Below are 25,572 nucleotides of genomic sequence, written 5' to 3' on the forward strand. Positions count from 1 at the left end.
TCCTGCCTTGGCACAGCCTTGTTCCTGCTTGGCCTACTGTGGGTCAAGGCTGTGGGGGGATGAAGGCAGCAACAGAGGAAGGACTTTTTTGCAGTTATCCAGGGTGTGAGAGAGGCAGGGAATGTTGAGGGCTGCCAGAATGCTGAGAAGAAAGAAGAGATGGCGAATGTCAGGGCTCGTAGGCCCCATCCAGCACCACAGCCCCATCTCAAAGGATGAACCATGGCTGGTGTGGGAGAGAGCTGAGCCCAACTGTGTCCAGCTTCTGTAGGCAGGAGCACTGCAATCCTGCTTACTGGCAACCAGGAAGGGAATTTAAGCTCCATACTGGTGGTGTCTGTGGGTGGTGTTTAGGGGTGCACTGTGAGATCAAGGGAGGTAACACTTGAATTACCCAGTGCTATGGGCTCACCTGAACCTTGCTGCTCTTGGCTCCACACAGAGTCTCACACCCAAAGCAGAAAGCAGGTGAGAGATTTGATCCTTCATTGGTACACTAGAAAGACCTCACAAGTCTGGGTAAATATTAAGTACAGATGCCTGACCTTTCAGAGAAGACAGCCAGCGTGAGCCTCGGATGGGCTGCAAGGCTGTAGTGACAGGAGATTGAATCCCATCAGAGTGAGGCAGCATCCAACACACTGCTGGGGCAGGCTGTGCCATGTCCTGGGGGCATCACAGCATGGGAAAAGTGGGAAATTATTAATAAAAGAGCATTCAGAAGACATTTTCATGTTGCTACTCCATTGCCTCTGGTGCCCACCTGGCACAGTGACTGCAGGATCTGTCCTGATGCACTGCATGTCTGTTTGCCTGTGATTTGGGAGGAACAACTTGGGACACCTAATCTGGTGGTACCTCAGCTGGAAGCATCCCTGCATCTGCCTCTGGAGTTGCCATAGAAACCACAGTTGTGCCAGAGCCAGCATCAACACTGAGCCCCAAATTAGAGCTGGGAGGCAGCTGGGGAGGAGGTCAATGGTTTGTGCTGTGACTGGGGGCTGGACAGAGGGACACCTCCTCTGAGCGCAGCGTGCTCCAGCCTTCTATGAGTATTTCACAGCACTCCCTAGTCTGTGCTCAAACCCTGGTGGGCTTGTCCTTCTCAGGGTCCTGGAAGGTGATAGACCCCTTGCTGCCAGTTTTGTATGTCTCCCCATCCTCACAGCTCTTTCCAGAATCCACCAAGGCATGTAATAATTCCAATCCTGCTAAACCTTTAGTCATGGGGGACCCTAAATCATGGAGCTGCATTGGAAACACAAGCCTGATTAATAAGCTTTTCCCGCAGGAGCGTTGCATGAGTGGGATAAATCAAGATGCTGAGTCACTGGCAAATTGACATCCCTATGTGCCAACTTCACAAGCTCCCTGCTGCTGATGGGGTGCCCAAGGCTACTTTTCTAAATTCAAGGCGGTGGCAGCTGCAAGAGCCAGAGGATGCTGGAGGGGGAAGCTGGAGCTCAGGAGTGCCTCACCGTTGTGGCGTTTCCAGCAGTGAGGCTGATGATCCCCGCCCCACAGGCATTTGCCCTCTGTCAGCAGCACTTTGCCTCCTGCACACACTTTCCTGGCACATCGACTCACTGGAGTGCCTTTTGTCTTGGCTCCTTCACCCGAGTTCAACAGGAATCCGTGACCTCTCATTAAGTGTGGAATTGTCACTCTTTTCTATCTCTGCTTTTGAGCACAAGACCAGAATCCCATTTGAATGAGGAGAGAAAAGTTACCAGGAGAATGTTCAAGGACATTTCAGGAATGGAGAGATGAGGGTCCTGGCCACTTTTGCAGACTGACATGTTATTAACTCAGAAACTCATGTGAATTTCTAATGAAATGTGCTATGAAGTCAAAAAAGTTGAGAAATGTACCAAGTATATTGCTGTCTATCTCCTGGAAACTTCTGCTAATTTTTACTAAAGGAAAGACTACTGGCTACCCTCCCTAATGCTAGAAGCACAGACTGTTATTTCAGATATAAGAAGAGCTATGAGCTAGTGCCTGGCAACGTGGTTCATCTCCCCAGAGCATGTTATGGATGGGGGAGATGGAAATGGAGGTAGCTGTCAGACCTATAATTAAAAAAATGTGTTTCCATATTGAAATTTCTTTCCGTTGTCAGGAGAGATGGAAATACAAAAATCTCATTTATCTTATTCCACAAACTTGCTAGACGTTCATACCAGAAGGCTCCAGCCACATCAGAAATAGGAATAGCTCTTTCTAAGTACCTAAAATAACATGTTGAGCCTTATCACCAGCGCACACAGCACCAGCAATTCCTTTTCTAATGGCAGTGGAAGCACTGCAAATGGGTACAGGACTCTACAGTCTCTTCTGCAGGGAGATCTGGGCCAACTTTTCAATCATGAGCAATAAAATTCTGGAAAATCACTGTTTATGACGCAGGACCATATAGGGCCTGGATGCACAGCAAGGCTTTCGGCAGCAGTGCCATGTACTTGCCTGTACAACAGAGCCATAGGCAGTTCAGGAGCAGAGCAAGGCTTTTATTTACTTAAAATTTGCAATAAACATTAACATTTCCATCGGCTTGGCATTCTGGAGGAAGGTTTGCCTTCCAGCCCATGGTTGCCTTGGACAGCCCAGCCACTATCCCATCCCTGAGGTAGGAACACAGCCCAAGCTGCAACTCCCTACTCTGGTCCTAGAAAATCAACACATCAGAGTCTCCTCATTGAACTGGGAGGTATCAAGGTGCCTTGATTAATCCAAGCTATTTAAACCAACCCTAGTGCTGTAATGTCAAGCAAAGCAATGCAGTGAAATTGCTCCAATAAGTTTTTTAATGGGTAAAAGACCAGAATTTTATTTTTTTATCTAAAGCAAAAGTTTTATCTACATGGGATTTGATTAGGAAACCAGATATATAAATCAAGAAAGCCATTATTTTGACACCCCTGAGCTCTGGGCTGCCTTTAATACTAAAGGCAGAAGAAAATAAAGGGGAATGTAAGTAATTCCCCTGATCTATCCATGAATTTATGTCAACCTTATTCCTCCAGTGGTTTAGTGCTTATGGAGTATCTTCAGAGCCAGGAGACAAACATTTTAACTAGTATTGAAATAGTTTTGAATTAAAGGAGGAAAAAATAGGCAAGCAAGCATGCCTGTTCTACATTCCTAAACATGGGTGTTATGGAACCACAAGGCAAAAAAAATCCAGTAAAACCATATTTGAGAATGTTTCTTTGGGGAATGTTTAGATGGTGGTTATTTTTGTCATATTTCTGATGGATGAAATTAAGTCCTTCTGCATTTCTGCCAGAGGTATTTACGTAAGAGACCACATAGACCCTGGAAATAAAGGAAATTGGTGCTGTGGCTGCCATGCTCACATGGGAGCAGCTCTCAGTGTGCCAGGTTCCAAGCTTTCGGCTTTCTCATCCTCCCAGTGTCCTGTGATGACCCCCTGTGCCTGGGGCTGTGCTTCCAGGTGAGGAGCAAGGGCTGGCATGCAGAGCGACCGGAGCTGGGGCTGATCCTGGGTCCATGGCCACAGGGTGAGATCCAGGGACCCTCATCTCCAGGGAAGGAGCCAGGGACACTCAGTTCCAGGGTGAACCCAGAGACCCCCAGAGGACCCTGAGGCATCTCAAGCCTCAGGGTGAGGCCCAGAGGTCCCCAGCCTTGAGGTGAAATCCAGGGACCTTCAGCCCTGGGATGAGACCCTGAGACCCCCGTAGGACTCTGAGGCCTCTCAGGCCTCAGAGTTTGATCCAGGAACTCTGAGTTTGGGGTGACCCCAAGGACCCTCAGGCCCAGATTGACCCCAGGGACTCCCAGCCCTGGGGTGAGACCCAGGCACTGCCGCAAGGGTCCCTCAGGCCCCACAGGTGGGCAGGCCCAGTGCTTGGCTGCATCCCAGGCCTGTGGAGGGCCTCGGGCCGGGCCTGCCCCGGGCCTGCAGGGCCGTGTCCCCCTGGGCTGTCCCCACAGCGACAGGAGACAGGTGATGCTGCCCTGAGTGGGTCTGGTCATCTTCTTCCATCTCCCTCCTCCCTGCAAGGCACTGTGGCACCATGGCCACTGCGGGTGGGGAGAGGTCCTGAGGGCCACGGTGCTGTTTGGGGGCTCCCTTGCCAGGGTGTCAGCCCTGAGAACAACATGAACTTCAACGTCTGGAACATCAAGGAGATGCTGAGCACACCAACAGCCCTTGGGTGAGTGTGGGTGGGGGAAGATGGAGAAGGGATGGGGTATAAAACCAAACACTTGGCAGGGGTGATGAGAGGTGAGGTTAAACATGTCCAGAACTGATCTGTGGCTAATTAGGGGAGTCTAATGGAAATTCATTAGCCTGCCCTGGGATCCTGTTTATGCCCCCAGCCTGCCAGCACTGCCATAGATCCACCATTGGTGGGAATCTAAAAATCAGCATTAACTGGAAGCTGGACCCTTGTCTATTCAGAGTGTATTTGGGGAAGCCCTGTGAGCCGTGCTCATCTCATTAGATAAGTCAAGTGTTCCTCTTGCCTGTGCAGAGGGCAGATAGAACGAGTCGTGATGTGCAGTATTATTGCACATTATGTAACTCAAAAATTATTCCGTATCCTGCATTTATACACATGGCTTGTTTTCTTCCCAGCAGAAGCCAAAGAGCAGCTAGAGCTCCGCACAGCTACAATCTACAGTGAAACAACAAATATTCCGATATAAACATCTGGAGGGCAAATATGTAAGACAAGCTGCAATTTGTACTTCAGAGCATCCTTTGTATCACATGGCTAAAAAAGGCAGTGGCACTCATCCCCTTTTTGACTCCAGAAAAGCTAATTGATGAATTTGGTACTCTGGCCCTCTGTTAGTTAAATAACCCACTTACATAACTAACTTGTTCAAATTCACAGTTTTAGTCATACTGTCTCTTTGGCCAGATGTTACCAAAGTGATGGATGATAATGAAAACATAATAGTCATTTTCTTGCCCATTATAGAAATGCTTGTCATATAGATATTAATTAACTGAATTTTGCACAGATGCAGGGGGCAAAGGGGAGCCAATTCAGGGGAAAATTTATTTCTATCTCTCACAGTTTTGTCTTTATAATTGGGCATTGCTTAACTCTATTGTCTTCTTGGTACCTGCAGATTAATTTTGTTTGCTTTATGGGAGGTCTGTTAGTTTTCAATAAGTTGTTTCTAAGTTTGAAGACCTGTGACTTTCTTTCAAGTCAGAGACTAAGGAGGGGAAGTTTAGAGAATATATTAAAAAGACATAATATATATAAAACATATAATTGCATTTTTATATTATATCCATGATATATAAGATCTATTTTTAAAATATATAAATAATTCTGTGGAGTTGTGCCATATGGAAGAAAATGAGTGGAAGTACAGATGCCTATTTGGAAAGGGATCACTTGGATTTCTTTCTCCAAAGTAGCCTATGACCTACAACATCTTCCCTTTTAACTCATTTATTAACGCAGGAAGAAAATATAGGCAAGATTTTAACACCCACTCCTCAGCATTTTCCACATTTTTTACGAGTGAGTTCAAAAGGGTCAAATAGGGCATAAAATATTACTAGAAATGCAGCTGGGTTTTTAGAGGAGGTAAGAAGGGGGAGAAAATTTTCTGTGGACAATTAACCTTTTCTAAAGGAAAGAAAAGTTTCCCACAGGAACATGTGAATGTGTGTGTGTATTTAAAAAGGGGGCAGAAGTGTTGATTACTTTTCCTTGGCTGACTTCTATTACTAGAAACCTTTCCCACCACAGCAGGGTATGCTGTTTAATCCCCAGAAAACTCTGTCAGGGAGCTTTAAAAATGAAACATAAAATCAGCGTATAATCTAGGCAGAGTATGACTCACTCTGTGAGTTCTTTGCAAGTTTGAGTCAGGGTGTTACTTCTGAGAGCAGCTGCCACCAGGTCCCCAGGAAATGCAGAGCTCCAGTGATGCATTGCCCTCACAGACACAGCTCTGCACAAGCCCAAAAGTGCTCTGTATTTTATTTGTTATCTGTCAGACACACAAGTGCTTCTCTGCAACCCTAACAGCCTGAGAAATAGGGTGTGAGGAACCAGAACCCCTGTTCCACCTGGTTTTATGTATGAATATTGACATAACAGAGATTCGAGAAATGGAGCAGAGGGAATATGATCAGGTTGGACAATAGTATCAGGGTGCCAGTTATTTTAGAGGGTGGAAGGGGGACACTTAACAGCTATACTGGGAAAGCTTAGGCTCAATTTGAGTGTATTGACGAAGAACACAGTTTTTATGGATTGAAATGGCAGCTTTCATTAGAGAAAGTGCCATGTTAGAGCAGTGCTGCTGCTTGCCCAGCCTGGAGGGCTGGCAGAGGGAGATCACAGAGGATGAGAGAACAGCAGCCACAAAAGCACTGATGCTTCAATCAGCCTTTGATTGACTGGATAAGCATCACAGGGGCGTGATGCTGAAAGTACATTTTCAGACACCATCAATACCTGCCTTGGCCAGGGAGCTCTCAGGGGAAGGGACACATCTTGCCTTGGCCCTGAACTGAGCACAAGATCCCTGTTCAGGCTATTTGCTCTTGTAGTGCTACCATGAGAGTGGCAGTAGGGAACTGGAGTCAGTATCTCTGCAGGAGCAGCAGAAGCCAAAAAATCCACTGCTGTTAATTAAAAGAAAAAAGACACTGGAATAGTAATAATAAACCTCAGTAAAAATGAAATTAAACTGTAGAGCCCAAAGGGTTAAATGCTTGCCTGAGGGAGAGAGATTATTTAGACTTGATTATATAGATTTGAAATTGAAGTTATGAGAAATTTCTTGTACCATGAGAAAAGAAGTAACTTGCTATATGCACAAAATCTATTCATATACTGACTTCCAAAGACATCAGAAGCAGAAAGCCTGCCAGAGAATGTGTAAGGCCAAGAAATTATGAAAATATTAAAGAGGCATTCTAAACAGCTTCTTGAAGTTAAAGCCTACTTGGGTCACTACTCTGTATGGTTTATTTCTGCAGTTGAGAATAACTTCCAAGTTTAAAAACCTCATTCAATCCATTATCCATGGAATTCCATCCCAAATCACAAGGTCACATATTTTGAAGTTCCATTAAGGTTCAAGAATAAGCAGAAAATGAAGAAGACAGCCAAGACAAAGACCAGGAGAGCAGCTGTAAAATTCTAGAGCCTCACAGGAATGAGAAACCAGGGCTGTAAGTGCAGGCTGGAAGATGGCTTCAGGCTAGAGAGGGGGGTAGCAAAAAAAATCAATCTCCAGATGCCTAACTTTTAATATGGTTGGGATGAATTTTGAGGGAGGAAACAGGGCTACTCTGCAGGAATGCCAATCTCCTCTGAAGGAAAAGGCCCTGTTGTAACTGGCAACCAGCTCAGGACAAAGGGCTACATGGATGCCAAGGTAAGGATGTCTGGGCAGTATTGAATCACAGCTGAATGAATAATGAAGAAACTCATAGAAAGTAAAAATGACCTTGAAAAATTAAAATAAGACCAGAGGGATTTGGAACCTGAAATCTGGAAACTGGAGGCTGTGTTTGAGCTGAATAGCTGAGAGGGATTTCATCGCGGTTAATGCATTAGGGCCACTGCCAGAATGTGTTTGTAAAAATTCCTTTTAGGAAGTGGTGCAAGTTACTTCCAGCAAGCAGGTCATGCCATTCCAGAGGACAGGAAGCAGAATAATAATTTTCTGCTGTGACTGTTTCCAGTGAAGAGATGGCAAATGGCTGGAGGCTGCAATAGCAGATAAAACTCCTTGATTTTAACTCCTCCAGCTCCCCTGTACCCAAAGCCAAGGCTGATCCTTGCTCATTTGCTAAGCACATTGGCAGGCAGCTGATAGTGAGGATGAGAGCAGAATAGCAGAGCTAGAGACAGTTCCTATAGATACAGGCTAAAGGCAGGAGGGAGAGCAGGTGAATGGCAGCTCCCAGAATTTATACTGGATTTGTTGTGATTCAGCCCTGGTCCCTAAATGAGGAGGAGCAGAAAGGGCTCTGAGATTTTCTGGAGGGAAACCAGGGGAAGAGAGACTTTATGGCACTGATCCTACTCAAGACACTGCTACTAGGAGAGAAGGATTTCTTTGGGAAAGAGGCTTTACTGCACTTTGAAGAAATGTGTCAGAAAAGTGTAAGTGAGCTTCACCCACAGTGCTTGAGAAGAAGAAGGATATTGGCACAGGTTCAGTGGGGATGACAGAACCAGAGAAAATCAGTGCTTATAGCAGCACTGCAGATAAATGTTACATTGCATATTGTAGAAGTTTCAGTTTACTTTTTCAAATGACTCTTAAACCTTGGTGTTGACACATTAGGATGGATCCAAATAACAGAATACAAATATCAGTTCTTAAAAAAAGATTGATGAGGCCTATGGCAATTGACAGTTATGAAGCTTTAGTTTGTCAGTGTGCCTAGAATATCTAGGAAACTTTAAAAGAGGGTATTTATTGCATGCCATGTATGTTTTGAGGTAAGCCAGAACCTTTGAATGAAAAGTGAATGTTTGCATGTGTTTGTGTTGAATACTTGGAGTGGAAATCAGAAAATTAGAAAAATGAAAGAAGCTCCTGAAAGTTCTAACTCCTCCTATAAAGGGGGAATTTCCACTGACAACAAGGAAACAGAGCCTGGGAAGATCTAGCTGACCCCCCAGATATGTAGAACGCTGCAGATTTTTTAGATCATGCTCATATCACGAGAAAGGTTGGAGCTGCCAATATTGCAATACCTTGCATTAAGTTAGGTTGGAAAATGAAGTCATTTGACCATCAGTCAGCAGAGGATGATTTACCATTTTTTGGAGCTGTCAAGAACTTGTTTTACATATCTAAAGTTGGTTTTGCTTTGGATGCATATGCTAGTGCCAGTACCAAAGGAATGTTATGTGCACCAACACAGACGATTTGGGGCACAGCTCATGTTAGCAGAAAGCCAGAAGTTCTCCTGAGGTAAACTATTGCACTCCTCACTTAGTAGGGACTGCTAAGTGCAACTGCATACCTGGGATGTTTCCTTGCTGTTTATGGGAAAGGGTTTATATTTAGGACAGAACATGCATCCCTGCATCTCAGGCATTCTGAAGGGAATGGTCAGGTGGTTAGAAGAGCTGCAGTTGCCTGATCATGGATCTGATCCCACATGTGATCATCGTGGTCTGATCTCTCTCTCAGGGACAGGCCTGGGCCAAGCATGGCCAGGCTGATGGCTTGCCCAGATGGTCTTGTTAGTAAATTAATTGCCAGCAGTGTTAAGCAAGGGATAAAGAAATCCATTGCTCAGGGGAATGAGTGTATTCAAAAGAGACATCTGTTTCACCTCGCCCTTTAATTTGCAAAAGTGTCATCATTCCTAAACCAACTGCTGATGTAGTGGACTTAAGACAGAAAACTGGGCTCCAGAGCAGCCAACTGCTGCCTTTGGTTGTAGTGCAGAGTAAGCCTAGGAAGTCGCTTGGCTCATAAAGTCCTGTCAGCTCAATACTCTTCATAAAATCTTCGTTATAAGAATCTTGGTGCTTCAGGTAGTAAATAACACAAAGCATCTGAGAAAACGAGCGTACTATGGGGTGTGATGTTCACCAATTATACTGGACAATTTCAAAGGCGTTTCATCAAGACCACAAAGCATCTGAAGATTATAAAAACCCTTCCTCAAACTAAGAGGCAGCTTTTTTGTCTGGAAGACAGAAGGATTTAGAAAACTGGTGCAGGAGATGTAATACTTACATTGCAGGCAGGGCCTCTGCCTGTGTGGGGTCAGGGCAGCCCATGTGCTCACATCTTCACATCTCCCCCACATACTGCCTGTAGATTAAGAATTTTTTTTTTTTTTACAAAGCTTAGCTGAGATGGAAACAAGAAGCTGTGCAAGTAAAACTGTAGTCAGATTTTTTTCTTAGCAGATTTGGGGTCCAGAGAGGGATTAAGGGAGAAGGTTTGAATTCAGACAGACTTATCAGGCTTTTTGAGAATTCAGAAAGCCATACCTCATCTATTTTTGCCTGCAGCTCAGTGTAGTCAGTGAGCTTAAAGCCAAAAGCATTAATATGATATTGTCAGTGACACTACTGTATAATGGACACTGAGAAGTTCAAGTGCTGCTGCTAAACCCTTTCCCTGTTGTGTCTATGATGTTTGGGCTCCTTCCAAAACAGGGGATTAACCAAACACGTCACTGCTAATAAATGTTGAGGTGATCATCTCTTGTTATACACATGAGTTATTATCCTATTCCTTCTCCTTTACTTGTATCATTTGACATGGAAGAAAAATCTTGTGCAAATTTTTAATGAATTATTTTCATTTATTTTGGTCTCTAGTTCCCAGCTCCAAAGGCAGCAACACATCTCTCCATCTTGGTAGCTCAAAAAAAGCAAGAGCTGAGAATATAAACCTGGCACGTTTTTTTTTGTGTTTGGTCCTAACCTAAACACTCTGCCAGACCTCGTGGATGTGGAGCAATGGAATAGTAATAATTGAAACTGAAAGATGGTAGATTTAGATTGATTGGTATGAAAAAATTCTTTCCTGTGACAATGATGAGGGACTGGCACTGGTTACCCAGAGAAGCTGTAGATGCCCCATCTCTGAAAATGTTCAAGGCCAGACGGGATGGCATTTTAAATAACATCATGCAGTGGAAGGCGTCCCTGCCCATGGTGGGAGGATTGGAACTAAGTGATCTTTAAGGTCCCTTCTAACCCAAACCCTTCTACAATTCTTTGTGAAAAATGAAAGAAGTCTTTTATGTATACTTTTGCTAACAAAAAAATTGAAGTCAGCCTCCAACACAATGAGAAGCGGTGCAGCTGTGCAGGGAAGCCCTTGTCTGAGGGAAGCTGGTCCTGTGCCACAAGCCTAGTCCATAAAGCAGGAGAGGAGTATGAGAGTGCTTCTGAAGAGGAGTAGAATCAGAGTAACACAGCAGAAAATCAAGGGTATCTAGGAAAGATTTATTTGAGTAACGCTCAAGGGAAAGAAGAGCACTTTTGAGTAGCATGTTAATATGTTTGAAATACTTCCAACAATTCATATCAGTTCATCCAGCCATATGCTACCTCTATTTATTTGTTGTTCTACTGTGTCAGACTTAAGGCATCTGGAGAATAAATGCCCAAGAAATGTCAGCTATAAGTCAGAAAGCTTTATTGTTTATTCTCTTGGAGCTGCCTTCCAATTTATCGAAGCAACACCTGAGTTACAGCAGAAATTGTTATCCAGAGTAGCACTTCCAGCAGGCCATATAGGGAATTTTGTTTGGCTTTTTAATTACTCCAGACTCATTCACATCCCTCTCTGCCCCATTTCAGGCCCAATAAGTTTTCAATGAGGAGCAGCACTGCCAGTGACCACTCGAATCTGAGTGATTCTCAGCTGCTCTTTGGCTCCCAGTTCTGCCCGGAGAACGTGCAGTTGGCAGCAGCACCGCTGGAGCTGGGCACGCAGCTGGGACAGCAGAACTCCCAGGATGTGAGTCTCACTCCTGTCAGCCCTTTGCAAGCACACAGACACCATTCAAAGTAAATGGAAAATGCTGAAATCAGGTGGTAACATTTGCAAATGTCAGTAACTGCTGAAATCAAGTTGTCTTCTTCCTACATACACATCCTTACTGTGACAAGACAAAGTAGCAGCCTGGTCAGATGAATGTGGTATTTATAACAGATTGCTATAAATTATTATTGAGATAGGTATTATTTTCTTCAAAACCATTTTTTAAGTTACTGAAATAATATGAAATTATTCTCAAGCTAATGTCTTTAGACCACCTACCTAGCTAAGTCAAAATATTACATCTATTTTTCTTTCAAAAATGATGTATTTCACTTCCTTAGCTTTCTGCAAGGATGACAGAGCTACTCAGTGTTTGCTTCCCTGCACTGACAATGACCTTGCTGCTCTGTTGTTAAGGTAGATGCTTGGATGATTTTGGATAGGGGTGAAGAGTTTCTATGCTCACAATATTCCTCCTACAGCTCATGGTTATTGTTTCTGGTGTTGCCAGCCTCCATTAAAATAGTTCCTGCACAGCTAACGGAATCAGATCAGAATAAACACACCTGGAGCAAAGATTAGGGAAGAGCAGTGGTGCCAGCTTGGAGGCCCCAGGCTGTCCTTCAGTTCCAGATGCTATCTGCTGTCCTATGTATTTTGCCTAGGAGCAGTTTTCATCAGACACAAAACAGGAAATTCACTTTTCACAATTAAAAAACATTGATGGAATTTGCATTTTTTTATGTTTTAAGGAAAAGGCATTGCCATTTTCATCACACAGTGTCTGGAAATTTTGTAGAATGAAGCTTTTATATTAATATTAAATTTCTGTTCTAAAATGTGTATTGAAGCATGTGAAAAACTCATCTACAGTCTGTCGATGTTGCTAGTTGGCAGCAAAATGATGTCATCCACCAGGCAATTCAATAAGATTTTTTTTTTAGATTCCTGTACAGGGACATTCTACTGACAACTTGAACTTTTCTACAATTTCAGGAACACTGAAATTCATTTATAGTCCCTGTCTTGAACATAGAAGGGAAAAAAACCCAGCACACCTTATAATTGTAGCAAACTGAAAATCCTCAAGATGAGAGAAAAGCCTGTGTCTGGAGGAATTTGGGCTGGGTCTCAGATCCACAGAGAGTTGATCTAACTAGGCACACTAAATGAGGCATAATCTCACAAAATTCTTAATCTCCTCATCCAATGTAATCTGTCATGTCCAATCACTGTGAAGTCTGTCTGCACTGGATAAACAAATGGTTTCTTCTAATTAATGTTCTGATTATTTTTGTACTTCAACAGTTTTCTTTTGTTTGTGTCACAGAGTGAGCCCAGTATTTTTACAAAATACCAGACAAAACCACAGTTATTTGATGAAGAAACAAGAGAAAAAGGTTCTCTTAATTTTGGTGCAGGAAGAGTAAAAAGTGTCTTGGAAAATTTTGAAGCAAATAAGAACAAAATAAAGGACAAATATGACCGGTATGTAGACATCCACTGGAAATTCTTTCTCTTCTGGTGGTTATCACTCTCTGCAGCTCCTTCTTCCCCTCTTACAAATCATACATGGCATATCTGCATATTTCTCCAAGAAAAGTATTTTCAGATTTTAAATAATTTCTAATTAGAAAGAGTTACAAGGTAAGAGAATAGTGTTTATTTCCAATTTATGTAACACATTCAGCCTTAAGCCCCACTGAACAGCAAAACTCTAACCTGAACTTACCTTTGTCTTTATCTAATCAGCGTTGTTTCTTTTTTCTGTATTGATTCTCTGTGAAAACCCTTTTTTCTTGAACTTTCATAGGCTATGTGGGGAGTGATAAAAGGGACTCTGAGTATGGCCTTCACATTTGGGCCAGATGAGGGGATTGCCAATCACACATGTGTGCAGATTGCATCTTTATAAACCCACACATATCTCTAGAATTTTATTTCCATACAAGATTTTTATGTATTGGTTTTTTGGTAACAGACAAGTGTTATTTGATAATGTAATTTGCATCTACTCTTTGTCAGATGTCAAGAATTACAGGCACCTGTAGGTCCTGAAGGACTTCAAGGAACAAGCCAGCAATTTGAAGCTCAAAAATGAAATATGGCAAACTCCCCAGTGCACCTATAAATAATTCTTAGCACTGTACATTTTGTAATGTAACATCCAAAGTGAAGTGTGTTTTTATTAAAAGCCTTTGATCAAATCTGGCTATGTATCTCTCTTGCCTTTTTAATGGGCACTGCATTTCTGATAAGACAAAATTTTATTCTCAATTGCCTATTAGAAGAAGATCTTTGTAATGAAATTATAAAGTATTTTTAAATGTTTAGGCATCACTCATAATTATTCCTTATTTTTTCTTTAAATGGATTATGCTTCTTCCTACACTCCAGACTTGCTCCCAGATTAGAAGCCTGTTTTTAGAAATAACTATATTATCTTTTCAAAGATAAGTGTATAATTTATCAATTTGTATCCCCCTCAAGTTTGACTAAGAAAATTAGTATCTTCCTTTCCATAAGGCTAGAGAGATTTCTTGTAACTAGATTCTACATGGCCTCTGCATATTTTTGGCTGTTGTAATTTAGATCACTCAAATGATTGACTTCAAATGACCCAAATCTTCAGAGAGGAAAAGGTTATCACTTTGCTTAGCAACCATCCGTGCATTTTGGTGTGGCAAGTTAATCATGAATATAGCCTGGTTCCTGATACGCTGGCTCAACTTAAAAGGGCAGATAACAGAAACTGCAGGCATAATCTCAGGAGAAAAGGATTTGCAGTATTTGTTCTTCCTGGCCTGGCCTTTGTTGATGCTGAAGCTTTTCCCGTGTTTTTCCCACAGTTATTTTAGTCCAAGCACAATACCCGTGTATCGCAGCAACTGGCACGTCACCGCACAGGCTGGGTCCTTCCGGAGCTGATAACACAGTGCTCACACCCCAGCAGCTAATGGACAGCTGGGTAAATGCCAACTAAAAATTTGAGAGAGAGGCCAAAAATCTTAGAGTAAAAACCCCATTGCTTCATGTATTTGATATATATGAGCATGTGTGAATATGTATTTTTTTTCCCACTTTACATTGCAGAGTCCATGTTTTCCTGAAACAACTGAGGTGACTTCAAAGGGTTATGCCCCCTGAAGTAATCATGTTTCTGTGCTAACATTTCATACTACACTATGCCTTGCAGTGTTTCCTGTCTCATTTTTACAGTGATCTTTTCAATTTTTGTACACTTCAGTAATTTACATTTCTGGTTCATACTTGTTGGTTTTTTCCATTTTAGTGAAGTCCTAAGCACCTTCATTTCCAGCATCAAAGACAAGCTTCAAGAGGTAAGTTACTTCAAATTCAGAATGTAAAATAATGAAGAGTTAGAAATACTACAGACTCTTCAGTATTCACTTTCTCTCCTTTGCTATGCTGATATCTAAAATATTACATTCTGTGTCTTAAGCACTCAAATACTTTAAACCAACAACTGTAAGGGGTTTTTTTTTGCATACACCATTGCCTTTGTGTCCTTAGGGTCAAGGTCTTTAGGAACTTGCCTCAGAGCCAGTGGTGGAATTTCTCTGGGTCTCTAGAGCAAAACAAGCTGTAGTGGCAGCCTGCAAATATCAGTTCTTTTCCCCTTCTGCCTGAAGAAAGCAGTCTACTCTCAGGATTAGTCATTGTGGTCTGAAGGTGAAGGTCTCTGACCGAATATTTCTAGAATTCATTTTATTAGTTATTATTAATCCTATTTTACAGATCAGTATCTCTTTTTTGAAAGATGTTCAGATTTCATGAGCCTTTTGAGCCATCCCAGATCTTCTTTGGGGTTGCAACCAACAGCTGGACAAATTGTTTCAAGTGACAGATAAACAACCATTTTCAGGCTGCTCCATTTCATGAATTGCAGTCATTGTTCTGTGGCATCTGGGGATGTGATTTTGCAAACAAAGAATAGGCAATGTTTTAATTTTCCCATTTACCTTTGTTTTTACAGCTGCCAGTGTGCTTCGAGAAGTTTGAAGAAATGCTTGATTCCAAACTCAAATCCAGTTTGGTTGGCCTAGAACCCCTTTTCAAGACATGTAAGTCCTTCCCGTGTTCCTGTTAACAGCAGAGGGCACAGTCAAACTGCCAAATGTCAGCGTGTTGTCTGGAGGTTGGAGTGAATTGGGCAAATCATTCTGCTCACAGCTGTTCTCCCTTAGGGAGGAGAGAAAATAAGATTTATCCATGGTATGGACTTGTCAGTTTTTCCATTCCTACTATCTCATTTTTTCCTTTTCTCCATTCTCTTGTACTTAGGTGTGGCATGGTTAGACACTGTGCTCAAATTGATAAACACACCTCTGGTTTTGGGTTTTGTCTGGAGTATGATAATTTTTAGGCTATCTGGAGTACGAATGGAATACACAGTAAAAAATAACTTAGATATTTATATCCTGAGTATCCACTTTCAGTTTTTAGGGCTTTCTCCAATTTTCATATGTTAGTTTGAAGTCTTCCATTGCTCCTCTGTGCTTGAAGTGATTAAGTTTGAGATGTAAACACAACTAGTATTGCTCATTTCTTGAATGAGAAGCACATAGTGAAGTACACTATTGCCATGATAAAAGGGTGACCTCCAGAAAAGCTAATAATATAAAATACTTTTGAACAACTCTGTCTCTCAAGTGGCTAATCACAGAATCTTTACTGAGGGAAAATGCTTCAAGAAATTGTTTCTAATTTAGCTTAGATCTGAGCCTTTGAGAGTACATTAATTTTTAATGCTGGTGTGATGCTTTATCAACACTCTGTCAGGACTGCTCAGAGCTTGCTCTGCTCTGTGCCAGAACAAGAGGCCATTTTCAATATACAAGAAACATGAAGTGAGTTGTATCTTGTGAGATGAAGGCAGCAGACCTTCACAAAAGCACAGTGGTATTTACTGTGTGGCAGAATGTGGCTTCCACAAAGCACATCTCTGACAGATAGCTTTTAAATCAACAGAGCCCTCTCAAGCAAAAATAGTGGAGTCTGATTCATTATGCTGGAGGACATGATAGGCTGTACATTTGAAATACCATTCTCATTGTGCTAAGAACATTCCCTTGCTGTGCTTGGCAAGTGCTCTTGGTGGGACCCTAATGTAAACAAAAATCTGTCTGCTTTGGCCAGCACAGCAAATTCCCTCTTACACATTTTCCCACCTCCTAATTACTTCAGTGCCTCAACTTGTCCACTCTGCAGCAGGACTTTGCCTAATTTTGCATAGCTCATGAACAGAAATTGTTGTCATGGCACTGAAAATCAAATCTATTATTCATGGCTCCCCCTCTTCATTCCATACCATTTACTCAGTTGTCCTGTTTCCTCTCCATATCCATTTTCAATGAATGTGCCTTGAATGAAATGAGAAACCTCCCAGAGGTGCATACTGCTAGATTTTCAAAGCAATTGAAAAGAAAAATTGGCAGTTTCTGTAATGCATCATGCTGCAGAATGTTGAATATATAATGAAAATCATCACATGCTGCACAATGTTGTTCTTTTTATATTTCTGGGAGGTTCATCTGTCACTGGTTAATTGCAGATAAACACTGTCATTTGACTGATATCACAGTGATGGATAATTAAGTTCCCACTAAATAGATACCCATGCTAGTGCCTTGAAAAGAGGCAGTTCCCTTGAAAAACTGGTATAAAATTCCAAAACTCAGGTGAAAGAGCTAAATTCAGAGCTAATAAAGTTCTGAATGCCAGTGAGTGATGATACAGTACCTTGGGATGTGGGTGACATGGCAGAGATGTTAAATCACTGGCAGTGGAGGATTTCACAGGTAGGAGAGGAATGCAGAAGATGAAGAGAACTAGTGCACCAGAACATTGCAACAGCTCTGAAAAGCAAAGGAAGGTGGAACTTGAAATCAAGTCTGTCTTCATTAAAAGCTTATAAGGAGTATCTCAGGTTGCATTTTTAGCAGTGGGTAGCAAGCACATTTGGCATAGTCTGCACAGCCACCAGGCAAGAGCAAAACAGAAAATATTTTTCAAAATGTATTTCCAAAGCATTTCCAAGTGCTGTTGGGCTGGCATGGTCTGTGCAGGAACATTTTTTTAAATGTTCTCTTTTGAGTGTTTGTCCATATGTGCTTGCACACAGTGGATGGAGCTGTGTCTGGCCCTGGAGATGATACAAGGTTTGGCTGAGCAGCTTCCACAGAGGCACAGGTGCCTTGCTCACATCTTAGTGTGCAGTGCACAGGGAGGCAAAGAGGCAGACAGACCCTGTGGCCTCAGTTCTTCCACCTTATACACATACGGTTTCTCTGGTTGACTTGCCCACTCATTATTTTCTCTTTCCTCCTGGTTTCCACTCCTGTAGCTTGTTTCTTTTCATATTTTTCACATTTTAATTTTCAAAGCCACACTTCTAGTAAAGCCTTCTATTTTTTTATACAAATGTCAACTTTCACCACTCAGCCCTCTCTGTGCTGCTTTGCTGTTCTGTATCTGGTAGTTCCAGCTGTGACAGCTCAGAACAGCTGAATCCTCCACAACACCTTGTCTGCAGTGCACACGAGCAGCATCCTGAGTGCCACAGGCAATCCTCTGACACACTGCCATCAAGGGTGACAAAGTAATGTGCAATATGTCACTTGCAGAGGTATGAGGTGATGCAGTTCTCTGACAAGATGCAGGGCCCAGTGAGCAGTTTTCAAACATGACTTGCTTCCAGACTCCCCAGACCCAGCAGCTGCTGGCAAAGTTTCCAGGGGACATGGCTGTGTTTAAAATGGTGAGATTTGAGCTTGTTTACCTTGAACGGTATGGTCCAGACTGGGCCACCCAATTCAGACTCCCTTATGTCCTGTATGGATTAAACAGTCAAAAAGTTTGAAACTGATTTAAATTTTTTTTTCCATGTAGCTGCTAACTAGCCATGCAGTGACTGACAAAGCTGTTGAAGGACTTAACCAGACTCCAAAACAGCTCAGTATGGATGGTGAGAGGAGGTGTGGATGTTCCAGTAGATACCGGAACCCCTCATTGTCACAATTCAGGGCTTGGAGCAGTGTGTGCTGTAGCACAGGGTGAGATGAGGGGCAGCTCATCCCATGGTCCCCTGATGCAGATGCTCTCCGATGTCTTGTGGAACGGGACCCAGGCTAAGCCAGCACAAACCTGCCAGATGACTGCTTGGAGTGTATCTGAGCAGGATGCAGCCATGTCAGCCCAACTCTCTCACCCTCTGGCACAGCTCTATGGCTGCCCAGGGAGAGCATGTAGTGCTCTGCTGAGCTCCAGAGCTGTCTTCCCTGCCTGTGTCTCACCAGGTTTATAGCACCTCCAATTTCCCCTACTGAATCTGGGCATGGGGGAACCAACCTCCTTCCAAAGTGTTATTTAAAGTGACTGTGCTGTTAGTGCCAATCTCAGGATGAGCTGCATAGATGATGATAGAGAGACATCAGAAGCAGTTGCTGTTTAATATTCCTAGGCTGGGAGGCTGGTGCTCCCTCCTTTGGCTGCTCAGGCTGTAGTTTTCAGCTGCTGGGAGTGCAGCTGCACCTGGGCACAGGCTGATTTGCAGGGAACTCTCTGCAGCACAGGGTGGCAGCCCTACCCCAAGGTCCTTCAGCCTTTTATCTCATGCCAGATTTCATATTCCAAATGTTGTTATTGTAAACAGCAGCATCTGAACACAAGGGTACAGCAAATCAAAACAAAGCAATGTTTCAGATTGTAAAAAACTGCTTTGTTTAAATTACCTCGGGAGAGGCACAAGTCTGTGCATAAGTCACCCATTAACTGAGTAAAGATTTCCTGTCTGTGATCAAGTTATTCAATAACTATCTGCTGCAGGGTTTATTTGAAGAAAACCTCTGAACCAGCCCTTCTTGATCATATTCAAAGAAAAAAGACTTAACAGAGTCCTTGATCTGATCTAATTTGGCTGTCTCAAAGCCTATTTTTTTTTGTAAGCCTTTATTAACACTTATTTTTACCTTGTTTATTAGTGTTTGACAAGTCTGAACACTTCTCTGGGTATGGAAGCAGGGAGGGAAGGAGAGTGCCCCTCCTCTGTACTGAGGGTTTTTTCTGCAGAATACTCCTACGCGTATAAACGAAACACATTCAAAAGGCTGGCTGCTGCTTGCTTGCCGGCAGCACGCTGTGCTGAGTCAAATGTATGTGCAGATCACAAGCCCAGTGGATGCAGGACTATTTTTAGACTGAGGATAGTATGTTGAAGAAGAATAGATAGATTAGCGAAACCAGAAAGTTTCAAAAATAATTCTGAGCTAAAATTAAGCATATGGGGAAGAGCAGCAAGGTAAGCTTGCAGATGCTGCCCTTCCTGTATCTTCCTGATGTAGACATGGAAGGTGATAAAGTGACACCAAAGGAGTTTCTTCCTTTAGTCACTACTGTTTTCCTTCTCTTTATAGGTTGGCAGGCTCCCCCAAAACCTCCTCTCAGATTGCAGGTAGCCTTTGTTTCCAATCAGGGAGATGAAATGTCTTAAAGGCCCACTCAAACATTCACTCCCCTGTTACATACCCATTCTACAAATTATAGATTTCCAGGTTTCTAAAACAGTCTAAATCTGTCAGAGCAAAACACTAAAAGATTAAAAACAACAACCAAACTGACTGCAACAGCATATTGTTAGAAATACCTGCAGATAATCCTCAGAAATCAGCCAAGCTCCTACAGAGAACAAGGCAAAGCCATGTGGTGATGTGCATCCTGAAATAATGGAGAAATTCCCCTCGAGCTCAAGTCTGGGAGGTGGTTTTAATTCAGTGTGTGTGAGGATGATGCACAGATAAGGCAACTGCAGGGTTCTGTCTCCCAAATGACAGCTGTGCCCAGCAGGGCACAGAGGATTCCTGGTGCCAGGAGGTGCCATTCCCTGTGCCCATCCCTGAGCGGCACCTCCAGCCCTGCGCCATCCCGCGCCTCAGCTTTGCGTGGCTGAATGAGACAAACACTTTCAATCTCCTTTCATAAGAGGAGATTACCATGTAAGCACTTAATTAACTTGCAGCTTTTCTCTGCCCATGTCTAGCTCAGTCTCTTTCTTTCCTTGCACATAGACAGCTGGGAAGGCGTGTGGGCTTCCAGACATCCTGGGGAGCATAGCAGTTCTGTCAGCCAGAGCTGGTGCACTGCCACTCACCCCAGTGCCCAGTGTCACCTGTAGCCTCCGGTGCTGGCATTTGCATCCTTGTGTCACTTGCTAATTAACTGAATGCCCTTTGGCTTTTGCACCCAGGTGACTAGAGCAGATTTTAAGCCTGTTTGGCTCATGAGAAGGCCTTGATGAGCACCTGTCAGAGCTGCCTTGTCCCCTCATGCCACTCAGCTCAAGAGCTGATGTTTTCCCTTTAGTTGAGGCTTACTTTTTAAGCTTCCCCGTATTTTTTCTCCTTTTTTTTTTTATATTACATGACCACTTCCAGTGAAAAGCTTTGTTTGAATCTACAGAAAGGCCACTATGTTGTCTTTGACAAAGAAGTCACCTGCATTGTCTTAGAGCATTAAATCACAATCCACCTTTTATAAAATCTTATTCTATTTCCCTTCTTATCTTTGAGTACTTTTCTCCTCAAAGTCTGTTCTAAAACATTGCACCATATGAGAACAAATTACTAAGCCCATAATTGCTCAGATTTTTTTCCTTTCTTTCTTCACAAAATTTCAAAAACATCCCTGTTTTTTCAGAAGTAAAGCCTATACAATCACTTTCTGTCTGCCGCTCCCTAATAGTTATTAGCTCTTTAACCAATTCCATCTACAGTTTGACAGAAGGCCACAGCTCACTGAGATAATTAAGTCCCTGGAAGCTTAATGAAAAGAGCTGAGCAGGAGGAGAAGGGATCCCCAGTGCCCTGCAGCTCTGCAGCCTTTGAGCACAGCACTGTGGGGCAAGAGGTGCTCAGCGAGGAGCTGAGATAAACACTGGTGAGCAGGAACAGCTTCAGATGGGCTCTCAGCTCCTCTAACACCAGTCAATCAAACACCTTGGATCTGTAGCAAAAGAAGATTCATTAATTGCAGAGCTCTTGTAGCAGCTTGTTGAAATGTAGGCTTTATTCTGATTTTTCTCAGGTATGTAGTGCTCCAGCACTCCAGGGTTTCAGTTATCTTGGCCCATTGGTTTGGCAGTGCTTTACCTTAGCAAGAGTGCTTTGGATCCTGTTCTGTACCAACCAGCCAACATTCCACACCATCTATACACACCTTCCTGCACCCTTCACAGGAAAGAACAGACATATTTAGCTCTTTCTCTCTGCTCTTTCTCAGCTCTTTCTCTCTGTCCTAATTTACAAATTTAAAGTAGACTTCCACAAGATTGCTAAAGATTTTTCATCTCCACACACAATGCAAACTGTGTTCCTACCCCATAGTGTATTAGGCACAGCAGTGGTTCCTATAAGAGTAATTGAAGCTGTATGGGGGGAGTTATATTGTTATACAATCATATAACACAAATCCCTGGGGTTTTATCAGTTTTTCAAAAAGACTGATGAAGCCAAGAGCAACTTACCCGAATTTAAAACCCTCCCAGGGAGCCTGTGCCTCCACAGGACTCTGCTGGGGCCCCCACTACTAAGTGCTGGACACAGCTGCCTGGTTCAGGTGATTTCTGACCTCATCTCTTCCTATGACCAGCAAATGAAATTCCAATTCTTTTGACAGTCCTTCATAATTTCTCTTTATCACTCTAGCAGTTTTCCTTCAGTTTTCAGCCTCCAGTGCATTTGTGACACAGTTTCTCTGGTTGCACTTCTTAGCCATTAACCTCTTACACCTCCATCCAGTTCAGGCCCCATTTCCCATCACCTGGTTGCATGAGAGTGTTGTTTATACAGAGGTGGATCAGCTATGCTGGGGTCCCCCTGCCTTGGCCATGCCTGTTGTGCACTTGGCAGACAACCAAGCCTCAGCCTTCCCTGCATTCAGCCTACCAAATTCTGCAGCTCTGCACAGCCTCTCTTCTCCAGCTGCCACATTAACAGAGGGCAGTAAATGAGGTTTGGACTATGTGCAGCATCTTATAAATGTCAAGTGCCTTCCATTAAAAATCCACCCCATTGTTCATTGCTCGGGGTTTGGGGAGATCACAGCAGGAGAATCATGTGGTGATTCATGCCAAGCCATGCAGAGAGTAGCAATAGTACTGATAGCACTTTATTCACATTTACAAATGAAAGACCAAATGTGGTTTTTATTGATTTCCCTATTTAGTGGAAGATGTTCTTCAAAGTCACTACAGCTTGGTGCTAAAAGCTTTGACAGAAAAAAGCCAAATGGAGCAGGCACTGCTGGAGATGGAGAGGAGACTTGCAGCCGTAAGTGAAGAAATTAATCTTTTATTCTGAATCCTCATTCTGAATTTCTCCTGCTTCTTCAAAATACTGACTGAATATTAAATTGCCTTCGAATGGTGGATTATAAAGCAGACTGCTCCTGTTATAATGAAGGGGAAAGACATTAAAAAGCTAATTCTAGGCCAGATACTGACAGAGGCTTACCTAAGCACTGGCTAACAGCGCTGTAAGCCTTGACAAAGCCCTGGTCGGTAAGAGAAGAAGCCAACAGTGCCTTGTTGTGGCAGGCTGTGATGGAGCACTCACTGCTTCCTCACCTGACGCATGCCTTTGCTGGAGACATGGTACAGAGACTGTGAAGGGAGAGCACCTCATCCCTTCAAGCACCTTGTCCTTTCAGCCAGGTGTGTCACAGGGAGAGGAAAAAAAACGTGAAAAGAAAACAAGTGGATGTGAGCAACACAAGAATGAACTGTCAGAGACCTCCTGATCAGGGCTGGTTTCTCCAAAGGCCCTGCTGCAGGAATTGCTTTTGGCAAGGATGTGTCGCACCAGCACATGAGAAGGCAGTGCTCCTAGGAGAGGGGGCACACACTGGGTTAGGGGGATGCTCCAGTCCCAAACCTCTCACCTTTGTGGGAGAGTTTGAGGATATCTATTACACAAGAAGATACAAATTGCTAAACTTTGGGTCGATACCAAACTGACACATAGTACTTAAAATTTCCTTACTATTGTGCCTTTTTGTGTGTTTTTTACTGCTTCTGCTCTGCTTTCTGCTTCCCCAGAAAGATGCTGAGATTTTGGATATGAAATCCAGTATGCAGCTGCTAAAGGAGGGTCTGGAGTCCCTGCCAGCCCAGCTGAATGACCAGTTCCTGAAAACGTGCAAAGAACTTGGCTTCCTGAAGCCGTGTAATTCCTCAGCTGAGCAGCACATGCTTTTGTCTAGTGCCAGCCTGCCCCCTCACACGACAGATAAATCTTTCCAGACCTCCCCTGGGCTGTGCCAGCACTGTGTCCTGAGTGAGGAGTACCTGCACAAACCATGCTGCCCAGGCAGGGGTGTTTGCAGCTGTTCAGGCTGGTCTCATTTCCCCTGTGTGACAGTGGGACAGCAACACAGAGCCTCCCCTGGAAGGAACCAGGTCACTGGAGATGGCACATCTAAGGGTGACCTAAACCCAGCCTCAGAAGACAAAGCCAGCCCCATTGCTACAGCAGCCTGTGGCAGAGCAAACACCTTTTTGCAGGAGGTGAAATGCAGCTTGGAGACACAGAGCTGTGCTGCCCATCCTTGCATGTGCTGGGCTGGCGGACACTTTGTGGAGAGTAGTCAGAAGAAACAGTGTCCTGTACCACTGGAAGGGCCTCTACCAACCCCCCTGAGGAAGGCATTCAGGAGAGGCACTCGAGGGTTTAAACCCCTGACACTATCACAGCAGCAGCAGCCTCAAGTTTACCACCATTCTACACAGAAAGCTACACCTGGGCAAAGACACAGCAGCTGGTCCACAAACCATGAGGTGGAGAAGGCAGCTGTAGGGAACAAAACAAAACTGAGTCCAGGAAGGATGTCCTGGAAAAAAGCAATAAGGAGAAAGACAACGTACTCCAATAAGGGGAAAGGCGAACGCTCTGAATGTGCTGACAGTGGGCTGAAGCAGAGGAAGGCAACTGGGATTATTGACTTGGAAAGCTCCAGAAAAAATACCCTTCACAGCTACTTGGTTGATCTCAATTCAGAAAACTCTGACCTGGTTTTTGCAGCTCCCCATCAGCAGATCCTCGGCAGTGCTCAGATGGGGCTTACAAAGAATTTCACACCAGTGCCACACTCTGATAAAAGCCTGCAACAACCTGAAAGCAGAAGAAAGAGAAGTCTTGAAATTAAAAAAACAATTAATGCTTCCAGTGTAAAAAGGTATCTCTTGGATTCCTCTCCCGAGGAGGATGTACTTTCCCTGTGTAGCACAACAGGTGTAAAGCAAATGAGCTACCTTAGCCTCCAAAGCCCCTCAAGCTCCAAGAAACCACATCCTGTCAATCCACTGGCTCAGCAGAAAACAGCCTGTTGCTCTTTACTGTTAGATTGTGATTCTTCTGATTGAAGGGGCTTGTTTCATGCTCGGAGCCCTTAGAGCAGGATGACCATTTCAGTTGCAGTTTATTCCTCTAGGTGTGTTACTTGCATAGTAGAAGCAAGACTCAGGCCTGCATGCTTGAAAGTGCTATTGCCCAGTTGGAGATATTGTAAGGGTCTAAGCAGGGCTCTCCCCTGGCTTGGAAAGCTGAAGGGGTCTGTACTGCTTTACTTCCCTGCTCCCAGCAGAAATGTCATGGGCTTGAGTTACCATAGCATTTACACAGCAGTGAGTACCTGACATTCCCAGGGAGGACAGGGCTGGCAGAGCAGACTGTCAGCTCAGTCAGATTTGGCACTGAGGTCTACTGGAAATTCCTCAGCTAGATTGATACAATGCTATCTCTGTGGCCCGAGGCTTTACTCTATTTCTCGCTCGTAGTATCTCTGTTGGTTTGTTATGTAAAAGTTTAGGTTTTTAGAGTTGTGTTGTTCTGATTGATTTCGATCAGGTTCAGATTTGTCTCAGGAGTTGTTTGTGAACTTTGGGCAGGGAGAGGTTTAACTGAGGAAAACCAAACCCCAGGGTCTCAGGTTCGTCCAGTATTGTATCTCTTCTCCTTACAGGCTGAAATTCCTCAGTTTCAGAGATTCCAGGAAGTTATTTTGTTTCTACTT

The 25,572-nt window shown here is 43.5% G+C and overlaps 2 protein-coding genes across 2 annotated transcripts; both read left to right on the forward strand.

The window, feature by feature from the left end:
* The first annotated feature begins 4,128 nt into the window (after positions 1 to 4,128).
* IHO1 (interactor of HORMAD1 1) lies at positions 4,129 to 14,460 on the forward strand. Its single transcript, XM_066558367.1, has 4 exons — positions 4,129 to 4,184; positions 11,304 to 11,463; positions 12,818 to 12,975; positions 14,337 to 14,460. Exons 1-4 carry the CDS (start codon positions 4,129 to 4,131, stop codon positions 14,413 to 14,415), a joined length of 453 nt encoding a protein of 150 aa, XP_066414464.1. The 3' UTR covers positions 14,416 to 14,460.
* Positions 14,460 to 25,151, forward strand: LOC136561858 (uncharacterized). The gene is made up of 5 exons (XM_066558368.1): positions 14,460 to 14,500; positions 14,780 to 14,828; positions 15,485 to 15,572; positions 22,729 to 22,832; positions 23,600 to 25,151. The coding sequence occupies exons 1-5, from the start codon at positions 14,460 to 14,462 to the stop codon at positions 24,920 to 24,922; spliced, it is 1,605 nt and encodes a 534-aa protein (XP_066414465.1). The 3' UTR covers positions 24,923 to 25,151.
* Positions 25,152 to 25,572: the final 421 nt, after the last annotated feature.

Source organism: Molothrus aeneus, chromosome 12, assembly GCF_037042795.1.
Source record: "Molothrus aeneus isolate 106 chromosome 12, BPBGC_Maene_1.0, whole genome shotgun sequence".
In the NCBI taxonomy this organism is placed as follows: domain Eukaryota; kingdom Metazoa; phylum Chordata; class Aves; order Passeriformes; family Icteridae; genus Molothrus; species Molothrus aeneus.